Below are 22,346 nucleotides of genomic sequence, written 5' to 3' on the forward strand. Positions count from 1 at the left end.
CTGTAGTTTCTTTAGTTTGGGGAACTGACACCGCTAGATTTCACTAATTCATTTATTCTGTGGTACGTGAGCCCATTTCACAGTTTCAGACATACAGTAAGCTTTATCAGTGTGCCCACATTTACTTCCTGTTGCGGTGTTTGCTGTTTCTTAGCAACACAAATCCAATGAGAGAAAGTTACAAAAGCAAGATAATGAAAGACATTTTCAAGTGAAACAGGACAAAGTCATCATTTTGTCTTATATAGCTACATGGCAGGGGATTTCCATGGTGACAACACAAAAGTGGAATTGATGGTCATTAGAGTAAGACAACAGAAGTGGAGGAATACAAATAAACAAAATGCATGTTTGTATTTTTATTCTTGATCTTTATTCTTCTTGTTCTGTTGCTGCATTTCATCTGCTTCAGCTAAGAAAGACTTCATTATTCCACCTTGGAAGTCGGCCCTGTCGGGCACAGTTGACAAATGAACAGCCTTAATTATGTTGATCATTTGAGCTTATGTTTGTTCATGGCTGTCACTGAAACCAATTTGAAATCTGAATCTCAATCATCTGCATATTAAACCAGGGCAAACTGAGGCAGATCATAATTTTAAAATCTTTTGATTCTAACGTTGTAGAAATGTTTCTGAAATATGTTATTTCTTTTCATGCAGAACTACAGAAATTATTTATATGTGAAGAACAAGCATTACTGAGTACACTGCCACCATGACATGCATCTCTGTGCATTTGGTTTGTTTGTAATAATTATATGTGTGCTGACATGCGAGCGTGCAGCGTGTACCTCTATATAAATGCACATAAGAAGAAGAAGAAGATTAACTCCACTGATTCCTCAATGATACATCTTTTTTTTTTACTTAGGGCTGAAATACAACCACACAAACACACACACACTCACACACACTCACACACACACACACACACACACACACACACACACACACACACACACACACACACACACACACAAAGGGCTTAAGACATGCAAATGTGGGGAGATGGTGAAGTGATGGGCAACCACGTAGCAGCACCCAGTCAGGGGTTCAGTACCTTTCTCAAGGGCACATCTAAAGCCACTGGTCCATACTACACTTGAACCAGCCACCAGTTCCCAAGCCAAGTCCCTACGGACCAACTTATTTCACCGGTAGGCCTAAATCTAGTTTCATTATGTTGTTTAGGGTGAAAACATAAACCTGAAAAAAATGGCAGTATGTTTGTCTGCATTTGTTAGAAATTCATGCAGTTTCTTCAATTCTTTCTCCCGAGAAGAAACCGTTTGGAGCTCAGCTGATGGGTTCCTAAAGTATAATCCAGTTAGCATGCAGTTTGTGTGTTTACTTCATGAAGGCAAGTGTAGGACTCAGTGCCTTCCATCCAATTATACTCTATATAGTTTAAGGTTAGGGTGAGATTCAGAAAAGACTCAAAATACTCTAAATGTGTGTGTTTGTTATAAAGTATTACAACTTATTGATAAATGATGCCTCATCAAAATAAACTATGGATGTAATAATACAGAAATGTTAAGCTAAATTTAAAATAGTGCAAAGTTTGCTGAGTGACAGAGACCATTTCTGGTCAAAATAAGCACATTAGCACTTTTAAAATAACACGAGTGTGAGGAAATGCATTGCTTGCAGAAATCAGTGGGTGACAAAGAAAAGACAGGAGGCAGTGCTCTTATAAGGAGGGGGAAATTTTATTTATAACACATGATGCTGACAGGGAGTCACCAGCTCAGCGTCTATATTACAAGGTTGATCTGCAAGGCTGCGCATTTACTGTACGGGATTTGGAAACCAAGATTGCAGTGGCACTATAAACACACGCTCGAAACAACAGATTCTTTCCCTTTTTTTTTCTTTTTTTTCTTCGTTTTCTTACAAAATGGTACAAACAACAATACAAAATATTTGTGCTGTTGACAATTTACAAAAAAGTCTTTTGACTCGATAACTGTGCAATTATTTTTTCAGCTTTTTTTTCTCTCCTCCATTTGAAACTATGTGAGTATGGTACACCAGAATCCCCTTCTGGAATGCAACCTCGATCATGCGGGCTGCGACACATTTTAAAATGTTGTATGGTTACTGTAATAGAACTCATCTGTCCATTATAAAAAGACACATGCAAAAAGCTCCAATTGTACAGTTACAGTTTGCCTAACTTGGTCTGTTTAGCTTCAAGCAAATACTACATTATGTACACTTGGACTTATAGGGTGAACTCATGTGAAACACTGCTGCCTGTCTGTCTTTGTAGTTCTGGCCATAGAACAGCAAAAAAATTGACTCCTGCCGGAGCCTCCCGTCATGTGTGTGTCCATGTTCAGGCAGTGTCCACGAATGAGACCAAGTGTCCTTTAACTAACACCAGTCAGAGAGGCAGAAGAGCCTGGCAAGAGTTGGCACAGCCAGAAGACAGGGGTGGACTACAGCAGTGTGATAGTTCTCCCTTCAATTTATCATTTCCTAATTCTTCCCTCGCTTTAGCAAGGGAACGTCAATAAGACAAGTGGACCAAGTATATAACAAGCAATGATCAATCTTCCTTCATTTCCCCTCACAGATTGCATTTAAATGGGAGGTCAAAACTCCACTGATGATTTGTTGCTGAGTGTCATTGCGAGTCATTGTTAACATTCAGTATCATAATGGCATTGCGTCATGTATGTATGACACATTTAAATCGGTCATTTACCTTGTGTAAAGTGTGTGCGCCTGTGTGTGGGGTGGGGCGGCCTCCTGCTATGTTTGGCCCTGAATTGGTTGTTAATGTCTGATAAGAGAGCATGAGCATTTTAATGAAGCATGTCTTTATTGTGTGAATACCGGATGGCCTTCAGTAATGTTGGAGCCTTGCAGCTGAATTAGAACAATGCTGAAAGGGGCTCATATAATATAGAACACTCACATATATACAGTAAGGCCTAGAGGAGTGAGTGTGTGCTAGTATAGACTGTACAAGTTGGTTTGAAGTGGAGCCTTTTTAGCGTGATGAAGCTAAACTTGAACAGCGACGTGAGTATGGCTGTAAGCTCATATAGAATCATACAGATCCTCTTCAATGCACATGGCTTCTTGTGGTGAAATATACAATGCCAAGTATTTCATTTGAAACAAAACTGAAGTGAAAGAAAGATGCAAAGACCACACAGAGACAGAAAAAAAACCCATGTTACCAAACGTATAAAAATGTTCTGTATATACAACATTTATATGTAAGAAATAATCACAGATAGCAGAAAGTAACAGCTGTGTTTATTTTGTGAAGATATTCTGTAGGTCGAGGATGGAAACCTTATCCAGCAGCAAGCTGTGGATACCACTCCTTTTTTTAATGTCTGCTTTGATAGCTGACAGCTATCCTGAAGATCGCCTCTGTAAGCTTAAACACTGCAAAGTGCAATTTACACCCATTTATCTATTAATGCAAATGAAAAGATTCTTACCCTGTTAACCACATCAATAATACTCTGACTTTCCTTCGCTTGTTTATGGTCAAATCTCATCCTTATGTCTTTGTTATGGCATGACAGTTATTCACACAGGCAATATATTCCTTTTATATCTCATCTCAAGTTCATTCCTTTACTTCTACTCTGAAAGTAGAACTGCAATTTTTAATACGGTTTGTGAAAACAAACTAAAGATGTTTTTATCTACAGCTATTCATATGAACCATAAGAAGGTGAAAGACATCTGAAAAAAGCAGAAGGAAATAAAGAGTGGAGGATCCTTCTCATCACATCTGAAGAACACTGTCGTTACTGAGATTTCCTCCAAGCACTCACCATATTCATAATTAATAGAAAATCTGGTCCGTCCACATCAAGTTGAAACTGGCGACGGAGTATTTCAATGGATAAGGAATGATTAAATCTTTGTATCATTCACCAGCATCTCCTGGTCCCTATGTGAAATGTTTTGCATATTTCAATAATTTAATACAAAGACTAAAGCTCTTTTTTTTCAGTTCACTACATGCAGTTCTAGTGGGCTGAAATGTGATTACAAAAGCCCATGGGTAGTGCTGCTTTTTCATTAAGTCACAACAAAACTGTCTTTCAAAATGTCTTCCTTCTAATGTGCTATTACTGAAGCTTTAGTTTTGCAAGTCTGCTTTGATAAAGCGCAGAACTTCATAACAGACCTTCCCTTCCTCTAACTTCTTTTCAAAACCTCTTGAACTTGCAGCCAAACATTTCAGGAGAAAATTTCAGATGAATGAAATGCCGCCTGAAGAGAGACAGATTGTGACGGCGCTAAATCCCTGGCTGAGGATCAGTTCCCCCAGTTTCTGTGACAGGGACCAGCACCAAAGTTTGTATATTAAAAGTTTACTGAGAAACAAGAGTGAATCAACAGAAGTAAAAGAAAATAAGAGAAAGGGAGACTCAGGATGGGGCTCACAACTCTGCATGTAATGCTATCAAAGTCATTTGAAGTAATCCTGTATTTTCTCTTCTCTCGCGTTTGTACAGTTTATACAGTTTTCTTTGACACATTTACCACACAATAACTGGCGCCATGTCAATTACCTTTGGGTGAAGGGATAAACATGCAAACCTTAAATGATATTAAAGGCAAAGTCTCCTTAAATAACCCTCATTTGTACTTCATATACAGCAACATTACAGAGGTAACACACTCATCACATTCTTCAAAATTTAGTAACAACCCTTATCAAGTTTTAGGTGCAAATACTGAGAGCTCAAAACAAACACAGCTGCTATTGAAGCCACAATAAACAAAGACACGCGATGCATTTCTTCTCTAAGACAGTCCCACAATGTATTTTTGTGATTTCACTAATCACATTCAAGTTGGCTGTGATCTAGGAGCACAGATATGCCTTACTTGAAAAGTTAATGATTTGTCCATAACTTACAGACACACTGTAGGCCTATGTACAGTACGTCTACATAAAGCGCCCACGTAAGCCAGTCAGTGCTGCTCTGAAACCAGCACTGACATCCTGCAGCCACCACAGCTCTGCAGGACGATAGAAATGATGAGAAGGGTAGGTCTGAGTTAAAGGGTCAGGGGTCATATGGGGGCATGTAAGCCCAGAAAATGGCAACCAATCCTGAGTTAGCTGGAGTCTGCTAAAATACGCACCACTGAAGGCACTTTTTAAACAACAGTGCTTCTGTTCTAAGTAATTCAAGTTGAAGAAAGAATAAACCAGGGTCCTCTGTGCATGAAGGACTTTCATATCTGTGTTCTTGTTCTTGTTTTTTTCTCTTTTGTTCCCCTCAGACAAAGCAAGCTGCTCAACCTAAAGCTTCTGCAGAGAGGCAGGCGGGGGCTGACAGCGAGGGAAAAGTGAAAACCCTCAGGAATAGGGAACGGCTTGAATTGGGGGGTTACTGATGACAAGAAAAGCTACACAAACTAAAGGAAAAAAAAAATCTGACCACTAAAAACTAAAGCTCTAGCATAAAACCGAAAGAGAAAGAAAAGCACAAGAGTGTGAAGATACAAACTGTGAGAAGCCTGCAATTCAGGGCTTCAGTTTCAGTCTCAGACAGGCTTAGAGCAGGAGACGGTTGAGAAGAGCACCCGAAACTGACTCACGGCACTGGTCCTCTGTGGTGGGTAATTTGATTGGTTGGTTGGTTGGTTGGTTGGTTGGTTGGTTGGTTGGTCAGTCAGTTGGTCAGTGTGAACATGTCATTGTTAACGTGTGTTCAATAAGGGTGTAATAGCCCCACGTGTTAGAGGGACAGAGCATGGCAGGCCAGCTGACGGGACGAGGGTGTGTGTGTGTGTGCGCATGTGTGACAGGGCAGATTTAATCATCATCCCCTCCTCCGTACATATCGGCCAGCTTCTTGAAACGAGGGCCCCAGTCGTTGAGGTAGTCATAGTCCTGGTCTCCCGTGCTGGAGGAGTTGAGGGAGCTGACAGAGCCGGCGGTAGAGCCGCTACCCTCATAGTCAAACACCAGCAGGGAGTCATACGGGGGAGCTGTGGGGTCGTTGTCTGCTGCTCGCAGGCCCTAAACAGGACAGAGAGGAGGAAATGTATTGATTAGGACTCAAAATCATGTTGATCAGTGATGGAAAAGCAACATGTTATACGAAGTAAACTTCAAACATGGAAGAAGGAAAAGGCAAAATTGATATCAAGTCCCAGGTATGGGTAAAGTTCAGAAATGGTGCATCCCACATTTCCCATGATGCAACCAAAAGCATCTTTTCCTTACACATTTCCTTTATGATGAATGCTGTGAACTTCTCCAACACGGAGATCCACCCTAGTTCACAGCAATGTTTCAGTGCACACAATGAACGGCTTTGTGAGTATGTGGCACTAACCTACTCCTCTTCACTCTTTTGTGGGCTAAGTAGACACTTGAAATTGCAATACAAACATCAGTTTGCTGCAGGCGTCCATGTTTTCCCGAGCAGATGCTCTGGGATGCACTTACATTGGAAATCGGAAATACCAACTCAGAACTATTGACTTCCGACTTGCAATAGATTGCAGCATTTAGCCCAGCCTAAGGCTTATTATTTAAGACATTATGCAGCTGTTTTCACAGGCTGAGCAGTAGTCTTTATGACCATTAAACTGACCTTGTGTCAGCTCTTGTTTTTGAACTTGATTTATCAATGTGTGATCAAACCCTATTCATCAATATTTTGTTAGGGTTTCATGAATAAGGTGTGAAGAGGTCTGTATGTTTTCCTGCCAGCACTCAGGACCTGCACTTGTTTCTTAGAATGACAAATGAGGGCCAATGACCCGAAGGTTAGGCAGGTGAAGAGAGTGGACTTCATCCACTTCACTGGAATACAGAGATGCCATGGATAGAAATCTAAAAAGCCTCAACCCCCAGGGGTACGGTGCGTGGCAGAAACACCATGTGTTTGCTGTGTTTGTGTTTTACCAGACTGCTGGAGCGAGATCAGGTGAGTACATGTGAGAGAGAGGAAGGGAGGGTGGGAGAGACAGAAAGAGAGAGAGTGAGAGAGAGAGTGTCAAGACTGGATGGATCAAAACTGAACAGCTGCCAACACCTCTCGAGTGTGAACGTGTTGTCACAAGTCTGTCAATCAGCATTTTCTCGCATCAGTGTGCCAATGACAGTGTATGTGTGTGTGTGTGTGCGCGTGCGTGTGTGTGTATAAAGCTGGCACGGTGAGAGCAGCTGTAAAGTAAAGCTCTAAGTTGTTTCTATCACCATACTTGAGAGTTTACATATTGAACAGCATCCAGAAATGAGTAATCACATTAAACGTCAGATCGATGGAAAGTGAGAGTGAGAGGCCAGCTCGCTGTGGGAGAAACAAATCTAATGATGTTTAAGCTCTCATGCATGTGAGATGTAATGTGCGTGTCCATTAATGTAAATTCACCTCGTGGATGAAGTCCCCGATGTCTCCAGGGTGGGGCACGACAGGTCTGATGGGGTACTGGGATTCGGGGATGATGGGACGTTCGTCCACCCTGCGGACACCAGGTGGCTTGCTGATGATGTGTTCCAAGGAGTCAGGCTGCTGCAGCTGGCTCAGGTCGTAGTCCTACGCAGCCACAGGGGCGTACAGATGTAAGAAGGCGTAGATAAAAAAGCGTGAAAGCATGTGTGCATAGGTGTACGTCTGTCTGGATCCTACCTGGTCCTCTTCTCCTCCTCCCTCTTCATCGTATTTGAGGATGTTGTCTCTGACATCATCTTCAGGGTCAATAAGCAGCTGCTTGGTCTGCCTCTCCTTCTCTCTGCGCTTGATCCACACCACAAACAACAGCACCATGCCTACAGGGACACACACATGATCATGATGAACTCTTAGGTTTCCACTGCAATAATCTGCATGAAAACACAAATTAGACAGTCAGGATATACTTTGCACTTGTTTGTTTGAGTCTGCAGCGATGTCAGCAGCTCTGTGAGGCTGTATAGCGGTGCTTTAAGCTAAAGGCTAACATGCTTCTGCTCATCTGCAGAAGGTATCATGTTTACCAGGTTCAGCATCTTAATTTAGCATGTTAGCATGGTCACATGCTAATTAGCACAAAATATAATATATAATTAATTTGTCCTAATGACAGCACTAGATTAAAAAATCATGGAATCATTTAAAAGATGCTAAAATAAATCAACCACCATGAGCAGAATTTATCCTCAGGGTATCGTGAATGTCTGTACAACATTTCATAAAAAATTGTTGCGCCTTTTATGTGTCCTTCCTGTTTGTCCTTTGTCTTCCATAAGAGAGAAATTTCAAACCTTGATGGGTTAAATAAGCATAGAAATAAATAAATAAAACCTGTATTGGTAGCAGCACTAATGAAAACAATAGATCTCACACAGTATAACATTTTAAAATATGTTGAAAAACCCCCACACTAGTGGGTGCATTTGTCTATAGGAATTGTTTATATATGAACTATGCAACCCACAGCAACAAAGCATGCCTGCGGCATGATTCACTGGCAAGACAGACAGCATCAGATATTTAGACTACCGGGGAAAGAAGACAGAAACCTTCTTGTCAAGAGATGCTGGAGATGATTCCAGCAATTGAGGCCTTAATCCATTACACAAACTGCTGCTCACGTTGTTGTATTACAGTCTGGTGAATGTTTAATGACTGTGCCTTGAACTGCACAATGACAGAAAGACAAAGACAATCGTAGGCGGCTTAAACTTTTTTCTTTGGACTTATCTGTGTGGGTGCACGGCATGTCTGAAAGTAGCGAGGTGTCAGTGGGTGAATGCGATATGAACTGTTGATACTCACTGAGCAGAATGATGATGCAGATGAGGATGGAGATGATGGCCCCGGTACCGAGGCCAGCGGCTGCCACGGCCCCAATGGTGGTGCAGTCCCCGTTTTCATCGCAGGGACACACCTTCACTTTGATGACCGATCTGTTGGACAACGGAGGGTTTCCAGAGTCCGACACAATTATAGGGACCTCATACACCCCTGGCTCTAAATACACCTGGTACCGCAGCCCTAAACGGGCATAATCACCTGTGCCAATAGAGAGAAAAGATACTGGGTGTAACTAATCAACACATTTATTAATACAAAACTTTCTGCCTAGCCTGTATTTATTTCTGACCAAAAGTACAGTATACATGGGCAAGAAAGACCTAAGGAATGGGATATTAGAGTCAGTATATAAAATAAGATTGGTAAGAAATGACTGGCCTAATGCTCCTCAACATGGCACGGTAAAACCATTCATTTTTATATCTTCTCTGGCTCTGTTAATGTACGTGGACACCTTCTCACCACTGATCCGAGAAATCGTCCAGTTGCGTCGAATGCTGGTGGGAAAGCTTGGCAGCTCGAAGACAAACGGTCCAGCGTTTGGGTCTGTGTCGGCATCAGCTGCAGTGATGTTGACGCCATTGACGTTTCGATTCATCCGCTCACAGATCTGAGACTCCTTGGGTATGAGTGCCGGGGGGTTGTCATTAATATCTATCAGATAGATCTGCAGCGTGCCTGTGCCGCTGGCTGCAGGAGAGCCTGGGAGCAGAAAGGAGAAAAAGAAAACAGCATCATGAAGGGAGGCAAAGATGACAGAAGAAGTGCGCAGTGAAAGGGACGATTGAGAGGGAAGATGGACACGAGTTGAAGGCCGACAGGGGGAGGCAAATAATAAAAGTGAATAAATAAGAAGAGATAAAAAGGAAATGCACACTGTTTATTCACAATGGTAATGTTAGAGGTAGGGGTGCTGTAGCTGGAGGAGAATTTCTGGCCTTGACAGAAATACCTCTGACAGTTATGCTTTCTAACCCCAAATCAAACCCATCAGAGCCAATCCAGATGCAGGCAGAGCACATCCAATCGCCTAGAGAGGGCTAAGGTACAATAATGATGACTGTAACACAATCAAACAAGTCCTTGTCTGTGTGTATTTACACAGTACTAGGAGAGCTAATGATTCTGTAGATAAAGGAAAGTCTGCTTGCAATATTAACAATGCCCGGTGGTGAGTGGGGCATTCTCATTGTGGTGCACAGAGCTCTCCATTCTCACTTAAGCACAGCAAAGCAGCAGATGTGTTTATGTATAAGGATATCTGATCTGCATGCTTACATACATACTTCCTCCTTGCTCACATGTAACTGACAATGAGCCATCTTGAAAAAGTGAAGCAATGTGAAAGCAGTTGTGAATGTATTTATTTTATATAGACTACTGTATGATCTGTGATGAAAATACATTGTTAACTGCTCTCCTCTGGTTGTGTTGAAATTGGACCCACTGTGTTATGGCATCTTTTAAAAAAAAAAAAATAGTAATGTGTTTTCTTTAGGAATCCACAATGTGTTCACAGTGGCTATAGCATTGTATTGCCATATTATTTAAACATGATTTTAACAACAGTCTTATTATACATACAGCTGTGGCTAATTATGCAGGTATTAAAGTTGCAATATTTTCTGAAATTAACCTCTGTAGATGTTGCACCAGTGTTGCACCTAAGTCCATGTTGTAATTCTGTGAGAAAGTTAAGACAATTGGAGGAATCTGGTCTGATGCGTAGGCAGCCATTGCAGGTGCTGGTTCACTACAATATTGTCAGCCTTGGACTGTAATAACATGCACTGATGCACACAGACCACGCACACACACACACACACACACCTCATCTGCAGACACAATCCTGAAGCGCTTTGCATTGATTGAACAGAGCAACAGACCATCAGCAACAGCATTTTTAGAGAATTGGAAGTAAAGAATAGACACTTTAAACAATCAGAGAGCGAGACAGCAGAAAGGGGAGAAGACTGCATGAATGTATATGTGTGGTAAAAAAAGATGTGGCAGCGAGAAAAAAAAAAAAAAGCAGTATGAAGCTCAGGGCTGTTTATTGAGTGTGTGTCAGGGGGTGACAACCCTTAGCTGCCTCCAATTACGAGTCATTTCCCCGCCATGCCCCACTGGCTGAGCCATTGGATGGAATCAAGCGACCCCAGGGCCCATCTCTGGGATGAGATAAGGGCGATGTAATTTACAAAGATTTATGCAAAGCTGACAGATCTGCCAATTAAACATGGCAACGGAGCAAGACATTTGCCACAAGAAGAGTGAGACACAGTGTGAGCCCATCAGCAGTTTGAGTTCTGTGTGACTGGTAGCACTGTCATTAATATTGTTGATCGTTAGAGAAGGTTGAACCGATTGAGAAAGACTTAATTGATCAGTGAGTGATGGACAGAGCACTGGACCTCACAAGTTTCACAAGAAAAAACAAAAAAAAAACTATTGAAAAATAGTCTACATATATATTTAAAGTTGGGGATTAAGACTAGATTCAGGGTTTCATAGTCTAGGGATTAATCAAATAGACAAGTGACACTTCAAAGATAATCCACTTGTTTCACTTATCAGTAGGGATGAGTGAGTCCACCCTGATCTGGATCTGTTCAACCAACTAAATAATCTGTATCAGTATCTGAACTGGACATGGTTGGTATTTAAACCAAAAGTAGGCAGGACTAACCTACAGTAAAGTCAACCTAACGTAACTCTGAGCTTTGGGTCAGGTCACCAACTATTTCACTGATTTGGGGGATATTTAACGGATAGATGTCCCCCGGCTGTCACCTCAAATCTCAGTGATTTACAGAGTAAAGTAACTGCTGTGAACTGTAGCTGCTGTTAGCTAACGTTAGTTAACTCAGTTAGCTGTAAAGTTACTGCCTGGAACTGGGTGCTCGGAGCACTGGTGGGGTCTTGGTATTTGGCTTAGGACAGCTGGAAGGAAGACATTTTTGGCCGAGCTTAGCAGCTTCTATTAACATAACTAATGGCAGGAGGGGAAGAGACTTAAGAGGACAATGCAGCAAGCTAAAAAGAGACAAGGAGAGAGTGACCAAGCAGTAATGTAATCAAAACAAATACACGCGTACGACTGTCCATATAAGTAGGTTCAGTATTTCGGTCTGAAACTGGTGGTTTAATCACAACAAAAATCAGTTTTTACATAACGATGCTTTAATGTACATTATTAAAAGCAAATCAATCGATTAAAAAAAATTAACTAATTAATCGCAAACAATTCTGTAATTAATCGCGATAATGAATATTTATTTATGTAAAATGATCAAATTAATATAGAATAAACACAGAGAAAGTATATTTAAATTCATTCATTTTATTGGCTTATGGTGCACAGTGCTAACAGAAAAAAGCCAGAATGAGGAAATATACTAAGGAGTGCCACACTCCTGTAGTGTAGACAGGCGAGGTCCCGTGGAGGTAATTTCAGCAGGGTGTTTTGCTTTGAGGTGATATGTTAAAGTCGTGTTACTTCTGCGGAATTTAAATTCGGCTTTGCAAACTGTGTAAATTACCTTGTTTTTGTCCAACGAGCCGTCGGGCAACTTTTTAAAATGAAATGTTCCCCCTGAAAGTCTGTCCTTATCCATCTTTCCACCATAGACTCTCCTTTAGTTAGGATAGATCACAGACATATATACAGACTCTCCTTTAGTTAGGATGGATCATAGACATATATACATAGACTCTCCTTTAGTTAGGATAGATCATAGACATATATACATAGACTCTCCTTTAGTTAGGATAGATCATAGACATATATACATAGACGCCGCATTGAGCAGGTTGGTCCGTTGCTGCGATACGTTAACGTGTCCGCCATATTGGATGTGGCAGATCTGCCCGTAAACTAAAACAAGCAGGGCCGGTTTTAGCTGTGGGCAATGTGGGCGACCGCCCAGGGCGCAGTCTCCGTGAGGGCTTTAAGTTAATGCCTCTTATACACCCATTCACACACACTAATATATCTGGGAAACAAAGCTCTACTTTGCCACATACAAAATGGCGGCGAGGCCGACGTACAATTCAGCGCTCAAAAAGGTTATGGGTCAGCCGCCACCGGAAGTAAACAAAACCGCGTTAATTGCGTTAATTTTTTTTAACACGTTAATCATTTAAAATTAATCGACAAAATTAACACGTTAATTAAATTAACGCGTTAATTTTGACAGCACTAAATATAATATATATTGGTTCATGAACACAAAGGTTCAAATACACACACACACACACACACACACACACACACACACACACACACACACACACACACACACACACAGGCTTTCCCATTCTGCTGGTTTGTTAATCCCAGCCATGTATGGGGGACATGTGGAAGCAGCTTGCCACAGCTGATAGGAGAATTATGTGGGTTTTAACCAGCTAAATAAATAATTATGTTTGTGTAAATTCCTCCAAAGGATTTGTATTAACTCCCTTTTTTGATGAGGGCTCAGAGATGTGAGGCACGGTGAAAAGACTTGTAGCAAGCCTACCATATGTTCTTTGAAGAGCATATAAACACAAACAATAACATAGGAGTGTGTCAGAAGGGTCTGAGTCAGTCAGATTGTGTCGGAGGGCGACGTGAAAATATGGTAAGAAATGCAAGAGCACCTCTCACTATGCTGTCACCACCTGTCCTGTCATACTATCCTTACTGTTTCACAGTACTTCTTACCATAATCCTTCTCACGTTATGATGCCTGACACTCCAGCAGCAACTAAACAGTCAGACTGATGTGCACACACAAACATACACAAACGTGACTTGAACTGCTGGGTTCTCATCCTCTGGACTTCAGCATCAAAGAAACATGCCTGTCTGAACTTTGCACGCCACAAAGGTCAGAGGAAAAAATGATTTCTATAGGAAACAGGTAATCTATTGAAATAAAGAGGTCCAGAAAATGTCAGGAGAAGTAAAGGCGGGAGTAAATTAAGTGTTTTTGAGGTCCAAACAACAGGAGTGAGTTAACCTCTAATCCTGTTGCCTCTTCCTGTGCCCATCAGCACAGCAGGTTGCACGGCACAGTGACACACTGTCAACCATTGCAACAAAAATTTACAGAAAAACACACACAGACACACACAGACTCACAAATGTGTCTCAAATGACTGCATTCTTCACACATGCTCACACCTATAAATACCCCAATGTTTCAAAGCCAGCTTGACTTAAGGTAAACACACCAGTGCTCTGCACGTCACAGATAAGGCAATTTGGGAATGGAAAAAAACATTCCCTCTTTACTTGAGAAAAAGCACTTGCTTCCACTTGACAAAAAGAGAACTTATTTATTTGCTGTGATTGAGTTTCTCAGTTAAACGTGAGGCAGAACAAATATATATGCCACATTGTGAGAAAGGAAATGAGAAGGCAGTCATGGGTAGAAGATAAGAAGGAGGGGAGGATCAAAAGTGTGACCACTTGTGTGAATCCTGGATTTTCTGTAACCCGGCTGCACTGCACTTAAATGCTGCAGAGCTTTTATGTCTTTATATTCCTCTAAATTCACATAAATGTCTTCATTTTCATTAAACAGTATGCAACATTTTTATCACTTCACATCACTCTAACCTGTATTTACAATGATCAAAATTCTCAGCATTCATAGCATTCAACTCCATCTCCTGCTCAAGGACACTTGGATAATGTTTGAATTACTGATTTACTCATCCCACCCACATGTCTGCAGCTTGTTTTGTAGCTTTAACAGGTGACCCTGCAGGCATAAGCCCAGAGTAGAGGACAGATACGTGACATTTCATATAGGTTCATAATTGTCAAATGTATGATCCATCATCCTCAGAAACATGTGCATTAAAAGCAGCTCTTACCATTGTCTGTTGCCAGGAATGTAGCTTCATATATATTGTTTTTGACATAGACAGATTCCCGGTCGAGCATTGCTGTGGTGATGATCTGACCATTGCTTCTGTTGATGGACAACCAGTCTGCAGGGTCGTTCAGCTTTGAATACCTAAAGATGCAGAAGGACAGACCGATGGAGAAGTTAGCGCTTGTGTCCCCTGTTTACATGCATATTCTCTGGCACCTGTGTATACATAGACTGTCTGCACACACACACACACACACACACACACACACACACACACACACACAAAATCACAACGGCCTGACCTTCACACAGTTTAATTCTTCATTGACTTCTCCTCCAGAGCCTGCAGCCTACAGTCAATTTCACCTCATTTTTCACTTGCGTGTATCAGGCATTGAAGTCAATTACCTCCTACTTAAGCACTGCTGCAAATACCTGCGTGTGCATTGCATGCACATATTCTAGGAGGTGTTTGCTTATGCTTGGTAAGGCTAAACTGCCTGACAGATTTATATACATGTGTGCTTTAGTGCTTGTATGTTTGCATATGTTACTGTGTGTGTGTGTATGGGGAAGCTGTGTAATAGGGTAGAGACGTGATGATAGGATCTCAGTACTGTCAAACAGGAAAGTGGATGTGGTAGCAGGTGGCGACATTCCTCTGGGATAAAGGGCAGGGAAGGAACCGGGGATCATCTCCTGGAAAGAATCCCAATCTCACTCTGATCTAACTGTTCTTGTTTCTTGGGCTTTGTAGCTTTGGGCTCGTTCCACACTTTCAATTCTATCTGATCTCTCTCGACCCATGCCGCCTCACCTCATCTTGCTGTGCTTTTGTATTCATACATTTTCTTATCCCTGTCTATCTTCTCATCTTTGTCTCATTCCCTCTGTGATACAGAGTTCATCAACTGCCACCTCTCTTGCCTGGAATCTCACTTTTTGCCTGTGAAACATCAACGGTGGACATGTGACACCTTGAGCTTACATAACAAGGTTTCTACATCACCCTGGCTTCATTTACTGGATGTCACTCTGGGCAATAAGGTCATGTTGTTGTATGTGACATACAGGTTCAGCTTTTAAATTCATCCAAATTGAAATGGCTTTGACTTTAACCTTGCTTTTATATTTATTGAATGGCAGTGTACTTACTGTCAGTGTATAGCCCACTTGTTTATTAACATTAAATTCCACATGTACATTTCTACTTACATGGTGAAAATTGAGGCCTGGAGGGGTGGGTGATAGTAAAGAGGAGGGGGTGGACATAGAGTATAATCTCTCTCCAGCAGTGAGGGAGGTGGGATTTTCCCAGCAGGTAGTGGGCATGATCCAAGGCATAGCGCAGTGCAGGGAAAGGGATCACAGAGATGACATTCCCACACTCTTGATGGTCTCACACAGGCCACAGCCAAGCCCACAGCCACTAACTGACGAGCTGTGAAATCACCACCAGGACTACAGTGAGTCCATCACAGTGGGAGGGTGGGATAAAAGTGTGAGGGAAATGATCAGGAATGGGCTGCAGTGGAAAGAGGGAGAGGGAGAGGCGACATTCAGCAGCATGGCCCTATGATCTGGTTTTAATATGCTCATTAAGACCCGACTTGATACCTACTGCTCTTCGGTGTCTAATTGCATCTCTTTTAGATTTGCTATGTCAAGCTGGCTCCCTCTGTCCAGACTGAAAGAAAACTATTTCTTTTTGTTTCCAGTGACAGGAAGACAAACTGCACTGCAGTTTTTACTGAGCAGAAGGAAATTAAAGGGTTCCCAAATAAACCCAAATACAGGGAACATTGGCTGTTAAATTTATTAAATGAATAGTTTGACATTTTGGGATATGTGTTTATCGCTTTCTTGCCAACAATTGACACAATTTTCATATGTGCGCCTCAAAATGAAGCTAGAGTGAGCAGATGTTTACCTTAGTATTAAAACTGGAAGCATGAGTAAACAGAGAATAACTGCTGTATGCCCAAAATAAAAATAAAAAGTCTACCCAACATGATATCATGGGATGTATGATCATGGGAGTATAAATACTGCAGCGTTTTTAAGGACGAGGGGCACCCGTTACAGATGCTGCATGAGTCTTAAGACTTATGAGTCCTAGGCACGCAGGATAGAATGAATTGGTCTTTATGATAACAATAATAAATCTGTGGTTAATGCTTTGTACATAAGTTATACATGCAACTTAACATAAGTCACAGTTGACGTTTGATCTCGCATGGGACATAAACTGCAGCAGACAATTAGCTTAGCTTTAAGACTGGAAGTCCACTGAGTGAAAGTCCTGTGTCTGTTTAACCCATCCATCCACCCACACCTCTTCCAGATGTGGACCTTCTTGCTCTCTGTACTGTCACCTGATATTTTTTTCTCTCTCTCTGACACGCCATCTTGCCGTTATTATAACTCAGTACAGGTGAAATGACGCACAAAATGACTTAATGCACTATTTAAAGATTTATGCAAAGCTGGTCTACCAGCACCTCTAAAGGTCACTAATTAACATGGCATATCTTGTTTGTTTCAAACTTGAGTTTGCACGTGCAATTTCCATTTGTGTATAAATAAAATTACATATAAATGTTTTTTTTTGTTTTTTTTTACCTCTTTACTGAGCCAGAATGGATGTTTGCCCTTTCTTCCAGCATTCATGCCAAGCTAAGTTAATTGTCTGCTGGCTCCAGTTTTATATTTATTGTACAAACATGAGAGGAGTATCAATCTTTTTTATCTAACTTTCACCAGGAAAGTACATAATTGCATTTCCCTAAAAGGCCAAAGTATTCCTTTAAATCTAAGTAACACAAAAGAAGCAATAGACGGATATCTCAAAATCTGGGCACATATAACTAAAAGTATCTGCTGGGCTGTGACACAAGTGAGAAATTCTGTTGTTTTTTTTGTAATTTGGATTAATGGGGTTTTTAATGGAGTTTTTTCTTCCATAATGGGCTATAAAATACCACCAGAACCTATTCTTTTACAGCCACAGAGCATGATAGCACAAGTGGCTGTGTGCGCTCTGATGATAAAAGCCATAACACAAAGGTTTGTTCACAAAGCAGAGTGCTCTGTCCACCACCACCCTTTAATTAAGTCTCCTAAACAGCCCTCAGTGCAGATGTAATAAACCTTATATGAAGCAAATGAAGTCCTGAATGAACAGCCTTTGCAGCCAAGCTAATTTCCAACACACTGAATAGACAGTCCACTGCATTATTAGCTCAGTTCTAACGGAAAACTCCAGATAAGCTAAGGGCAGAATGTGTTTGGCTTTAAACACTTATTTTCACTTACCGGTACTTCATTTTTTCTGATAGCGCTCGGTAAACGATAGGGCTACTCCGGCTATTAGAATGATGATTGTGAAAGCACCAACAGTTAGTTTACAAGTCCCAACTGTCAACAATGTTATTGTGGGCAATTGGCAGCCTCCATCTCTAACTTTTTAATGAAGTGCTATGCCATTTTTTTGTCTTCTTGGAAAGGTAAACAGTTTTTGTTTACTCTAGTGTTATTCTGGAATAAATGTTATATTTTGTGTGAAAGTTTTACTATTCCTTCCTATGTCTTCTTTCCAATGTTTTCCTGAGCTCTCCTCTACCCGGAGGTTTCTCTCATTTGGGAGTTGGTTGGTGTGTGAGTAAAGCTGGATGTATGATTAGGCCTGGCAGGTTAGCGATCTTAGCAAGCAGCAGGGAGAGGTATGACATTTATTTTTCAAACCCCCGACCCTGAGGATGAAAAATGCATGTCTCAAGCTAAGCCAAGGCGGTTTGGGTAATCATTTATGCCAGTGTCTCCAGTTCCATGTCTCGACCTTACTGGCCAGGTGTCTGACAGGTGATGCATGATGCCTCACTCTTTTCCCTCCCCCTAGCCCTGCTCCCGTCCACATCGCTTCCTCTGCACCCCCAACAGGACACTGTCACTCTGTCCCTGCTTTGATAAGCACCTGTCAAGTTCAAATCTTGACCTGGAGTCAGCTCACCATTCTCAACTCCCCCCTCCCTCCCTTCACAGTCCCCTTGGCGTTTTTTCAACTTACTTTCGAATTTTACGGCCCTCTAAATCTTCTCCTTGTCTCTCTTCTATTTATGTATCTGCACCATCCATTTGCAAAGACATACAGCTTTTTGTCATATGCAAAGACACCTGCCATAAATTACATGTAACATAAACCTTGGTGTCATATCTAAAAGTCTAACAGACATGTCAGCTACCTATTTGAATGATAGAATTTGAAGGTGTGCACACTGAGATCACTTCTGTGGGATAAAAGTTTGAAAAGGAAATTTCAACAGGGTGATGCAAACACTGTTCCAAGCTTTAGCTGATTAGCTTTTTCTCCAGAATAATGAGAATTCAAAAGACAGAGGGAACAGCTGTGATTAGTGTCCTTGCGTAACAGTCTAGAGTAGCTACCTTTTATGGAACTAGGACAAAGCAGAGGGATTGATAGTGATCCTATCCAGATGGATCCAAATGAATAAGGTGGTGGATTTGCCATCTCCACAGTCCTGCCTGCTCATGCCTTGAGAGCAGAGGAAGAAGACTTGCTTCTGAGAGTATGTGTTTGTGTTAAGGAGACCGTGACAGACTACAGTGTTCTTGTAAAAGGTCAACCTAATCCCAAGATGTAAAGTACAGTATCCTTGCACAGGTCATGGAAAAACAGGCAGGAAACCAAAGAGGTCAAAGTAAATTCAGTGGGGAGAGAGGATGAGAGCGAGAGAGAGAGAGAGAGAAGGCAGAGAGAGAGAGAGAGAGAAAGAGAAGGCAGAGAGAAAGAGAAATAGATCCCAGCTGGTGACTTTGGCATCTTCCTAAATTATAATGTACACCCAATTTACTCTCATTTGCTGTGAAATTAGCTGGGAAATTTGTTTAGATCTTTTCCCCAGAGAAAATGGGAAGGAAGGGGCTGTTGGAGTGTGAGGGTTGGGAGGAGGTTGTAAATTATACCAATAGACTTATTGTAATCTATAAGGACATTTTACATGTCACCATGAGTGGAAACACGTGATCCTAATCTAAAGCGTTTCTCGTAGAAACATCAATACACAGCAAAGTGTTCCTAATAGATTACCTCTAAATTTGATAGGCCATGATGCAGTCGCTGCCGCCGCCGAGTTGACAGCGAGACTGAGGAAAAGGTCTGCTGGTCATTTAAAGGTTGGTTTACATTTAAAGTCCAGAGAGGCTTAGCGCAGAGGAAGAACACTGCAGGTGGACATAATGCTGCGTCAGGCGTTTGGGCTCGAGCCAGCTGTTCTCTTTATTCTCCCCACTCCCTCCATACCTCCTGTTCCCCCTCTCTCTTTTTCTATTTGTGTGTGTGTGTGCGCACCTGCACGCATGTGCTCATGCACCCTAATGCACACACTTCTGATTACCCAAGAGGCTATTGCTCCCTATTAACCTCACCCTACTTACTCAGAGTTCTCCTCTGGCTCATAAACTTCGCATGGTAAGATTTTGAGAGATAAGGAATGCCAAAATATAGTACCCTTGTTGAACTTTGACCCTTAACTACTGACATGGAACCTATCCAAGAGGCCTTTTACCCTGCTGTTAGTGCATATGGAGGGATTTCTGCCAGGTTTATACTACAGCTAGCCGGGCTTCAATCACACAGTACTTTTCTGACTCTGGAGATAGGCTGTATTTAACAGAACTTATCTAATCAGATCTAAATGATTTTGCACCAGAAGAAAATTAAACTAATGGCATGCTATCAAAATGTCAGAATCAACCCATTTTGGATTCCCATTCTGCAGTCTGATGGATTGAAATTCACCTGATTGTCTGCTGCATCTGTAGTCGGTCAGGATCTGAGGCTGAGAACGTCGTCAGGCTGGTGCCAGCGGGGACGCCCTCCTCGAAGCGGATGTGTTTTGGATTCGTGGGGAAGTAAGGGGGTTCATTGACATCCTGGACAGATATGGTAACCCCAGCTGTGGACTGGAGTGAGGACTGGATGCCGCTGGCTAGGTGAGCTTGGTTGGACACCACCACCGTCAGCATGAAGGCACGGTTCATCTCAAAGTCTACAGGCTGGAGGAAGGAATGTTAATGATAGTGTGTGAGAAGAGACAGTTCAACTGAATTTAAGGATACGTACTTAAGCTGAAGGTTGTACCAATATCCTTCATAATATGTTTATTGGTCCTTTTTTGTTGGAATGTTAGTTTCAAGTATTTTATTACAAGATTGCACATTCTGTGGTTAGAAACAGTAACATGAAGACCTTTAATACAATCCAGTGAAACCTCAACACAAATTATAGCCATAAAAACAAGCTCTACGAGATAGTCTGAACAGAAACTGGACATTTGAAACTATATAATCATTAATTATATTATTACTAAACCCTGCTGGTGGTATTCATTGCAGGGTTATCATTTTTTCTGGACTGCATTTATTTTGCCCATGTGTATTTATAGTTTTATCTCAGGAAAAATAGATGACTTTTTATTAAAATAAATACATTCTTCAGTTGAAACTACAGTTCATCAATCATTTACTGGCAATAAAAACTGTAAATAAGGCCTTTTCTTATTTTTTTTATGGTCAGTGATTATTGCTACCATTATTGTTATTATTATCATTATTACTTTTTATGAATAGTCATGTCAAGTATTCAAGTGTACAGCGTGTACTATAAATATTATGTGGCTTATAGTGTCAACATTGGTCTCTCTGCCTGTAGCTGGGGAGTATGCGTTGAACCTTGCTGATGATAAAGGACATGATAAATGAACAGATGTCGTGTCAAGTGGTCCCCTGATAAATTGGACCGATATTCTCACTAAACAACTAACTAACTGACACACACACACACGTACACACATATATAAACACATCCTAAGAAGAGGCAGCAGGGTTTAGACTATTCATAGGGTGCTGTCAGAGCTCTGCCTTTTGAGTGTGTGTGTGTGCACACTACAGGGGGTTTTGCAGGTTGAGCTTAAACCAGAGTGACACTTCCCTGCTTTCCTAATGAAGACTACACGATCAGGTTCAAATGACAACAACAAGCAAGGAAATAAAAAAAAAAGAGAGAGAACAAATACGCTGCTTGTAGGTACTGTTGGCACATTTCTAAATAGGTACATAGATGATGATTACCGCCACAAGGCTTGTGTCTGTTGTGTTTGATGCTGATGTTAATGATTTTAGGCACATCTGTATGTTGCATTGCCTGAGTGTTGTGAGCGGATAGGGTGGCAGCACAGGCCTGATATAAAAAAGCATTCTTAATCAGGCAGCTTGGTTGACAAGCTTGGTTGACACGTGTTTGTATATGTGTGTCTGTGTATGTGTGTACACACAGATAGGAGTATTCGTGTGTGACCCCATGGTGCACTGGGAACCCATTTACAGGCAAACCACGCTCAAGGCTCTTTGATCTGCAGCCAGTGGTATTCAGAGCACAGGGAGGTCTAGAGTATAGCTGTAGGCTAACTAAAACACACGTGCCTGCACTCAGACACACACACCCTGAGGGAAGCCAGAGGGGTGAGAGGTCAATAACACGGCTTCCATCTTTTGCCCATGAGCCATCACATCTTACATCTCCTCTGTACCGCTTCACTCGTTCCACTCTTTCCTTTTCACCTAATTTTTTTCTGCCGGACACCCACTTCCCA

The 22,346-nt window shown here is 41.5% G+C and overlaps 1 protein-coding gene across 2 annotated transcripts in view; it reads right to left on the reverse strand.

Moving 5' to 3' along the window:
• Positions 1-1,693: 1,693 nt before the first annotated feature.
• LOC104919629 (cadherin-4) overlaps positions 1,694-22,346 on the reverse strand; it is a 220,216-nt gene continuing 199,563 nt past the window's right edge. Inside the window, exons 11-17 of one of the 2 annotated variants that reach the window (XM_019271354.2) lie at positions 20,495-20,751; positions 14,675-14,817; positions 9,269-9,508; positions 8,768-9,004; positions 7,640-7,779; positions 7,382-7,546; positions 1,694-6,018 (exon numbers count right to left, since the gene is read on the reverse strand). In XM_019271354.2, coding sequence (XP_019126899.2) covers positions 5,812-6,018; positions 7,382-7,546; positions 7,640-7,779; positions 8,768-9,004; positions 9,269-9,508; positions 14,675-14,817; positions 20,495-20,751 — 1,389 coding nt within the window. In that variant the 3' untranslated portion in view covers positions 1,694-5,811. Of the gene's footprint in view, positions 6,019-7,381; positions 7,547-7,639; positions 7,780-8,767; positions 9,011-9,268; positions 9,509-14,674; positions 14,818-20,494; positions 20,752-22,346 lie in introns of both variants that reach the window. The other variant, XM_019271353.2, reaches the window with a different exon arrangement.

Source organism: Larimichthys crocea, unplaced genomic scaffold (genome assembly GCF_000972845.2).
Source record: "Larimichthys crocea isolate SSNF unplaced genomic scaffold, L_crocea_2.0 scaffold97, whole genome shotgun sequence".
Taxonomy (NCBI): Eukaryota; Metazoa; Chordata; class Actinopteri; family Sciaenidae; genus Larimichthys; species Larimichthys crocea.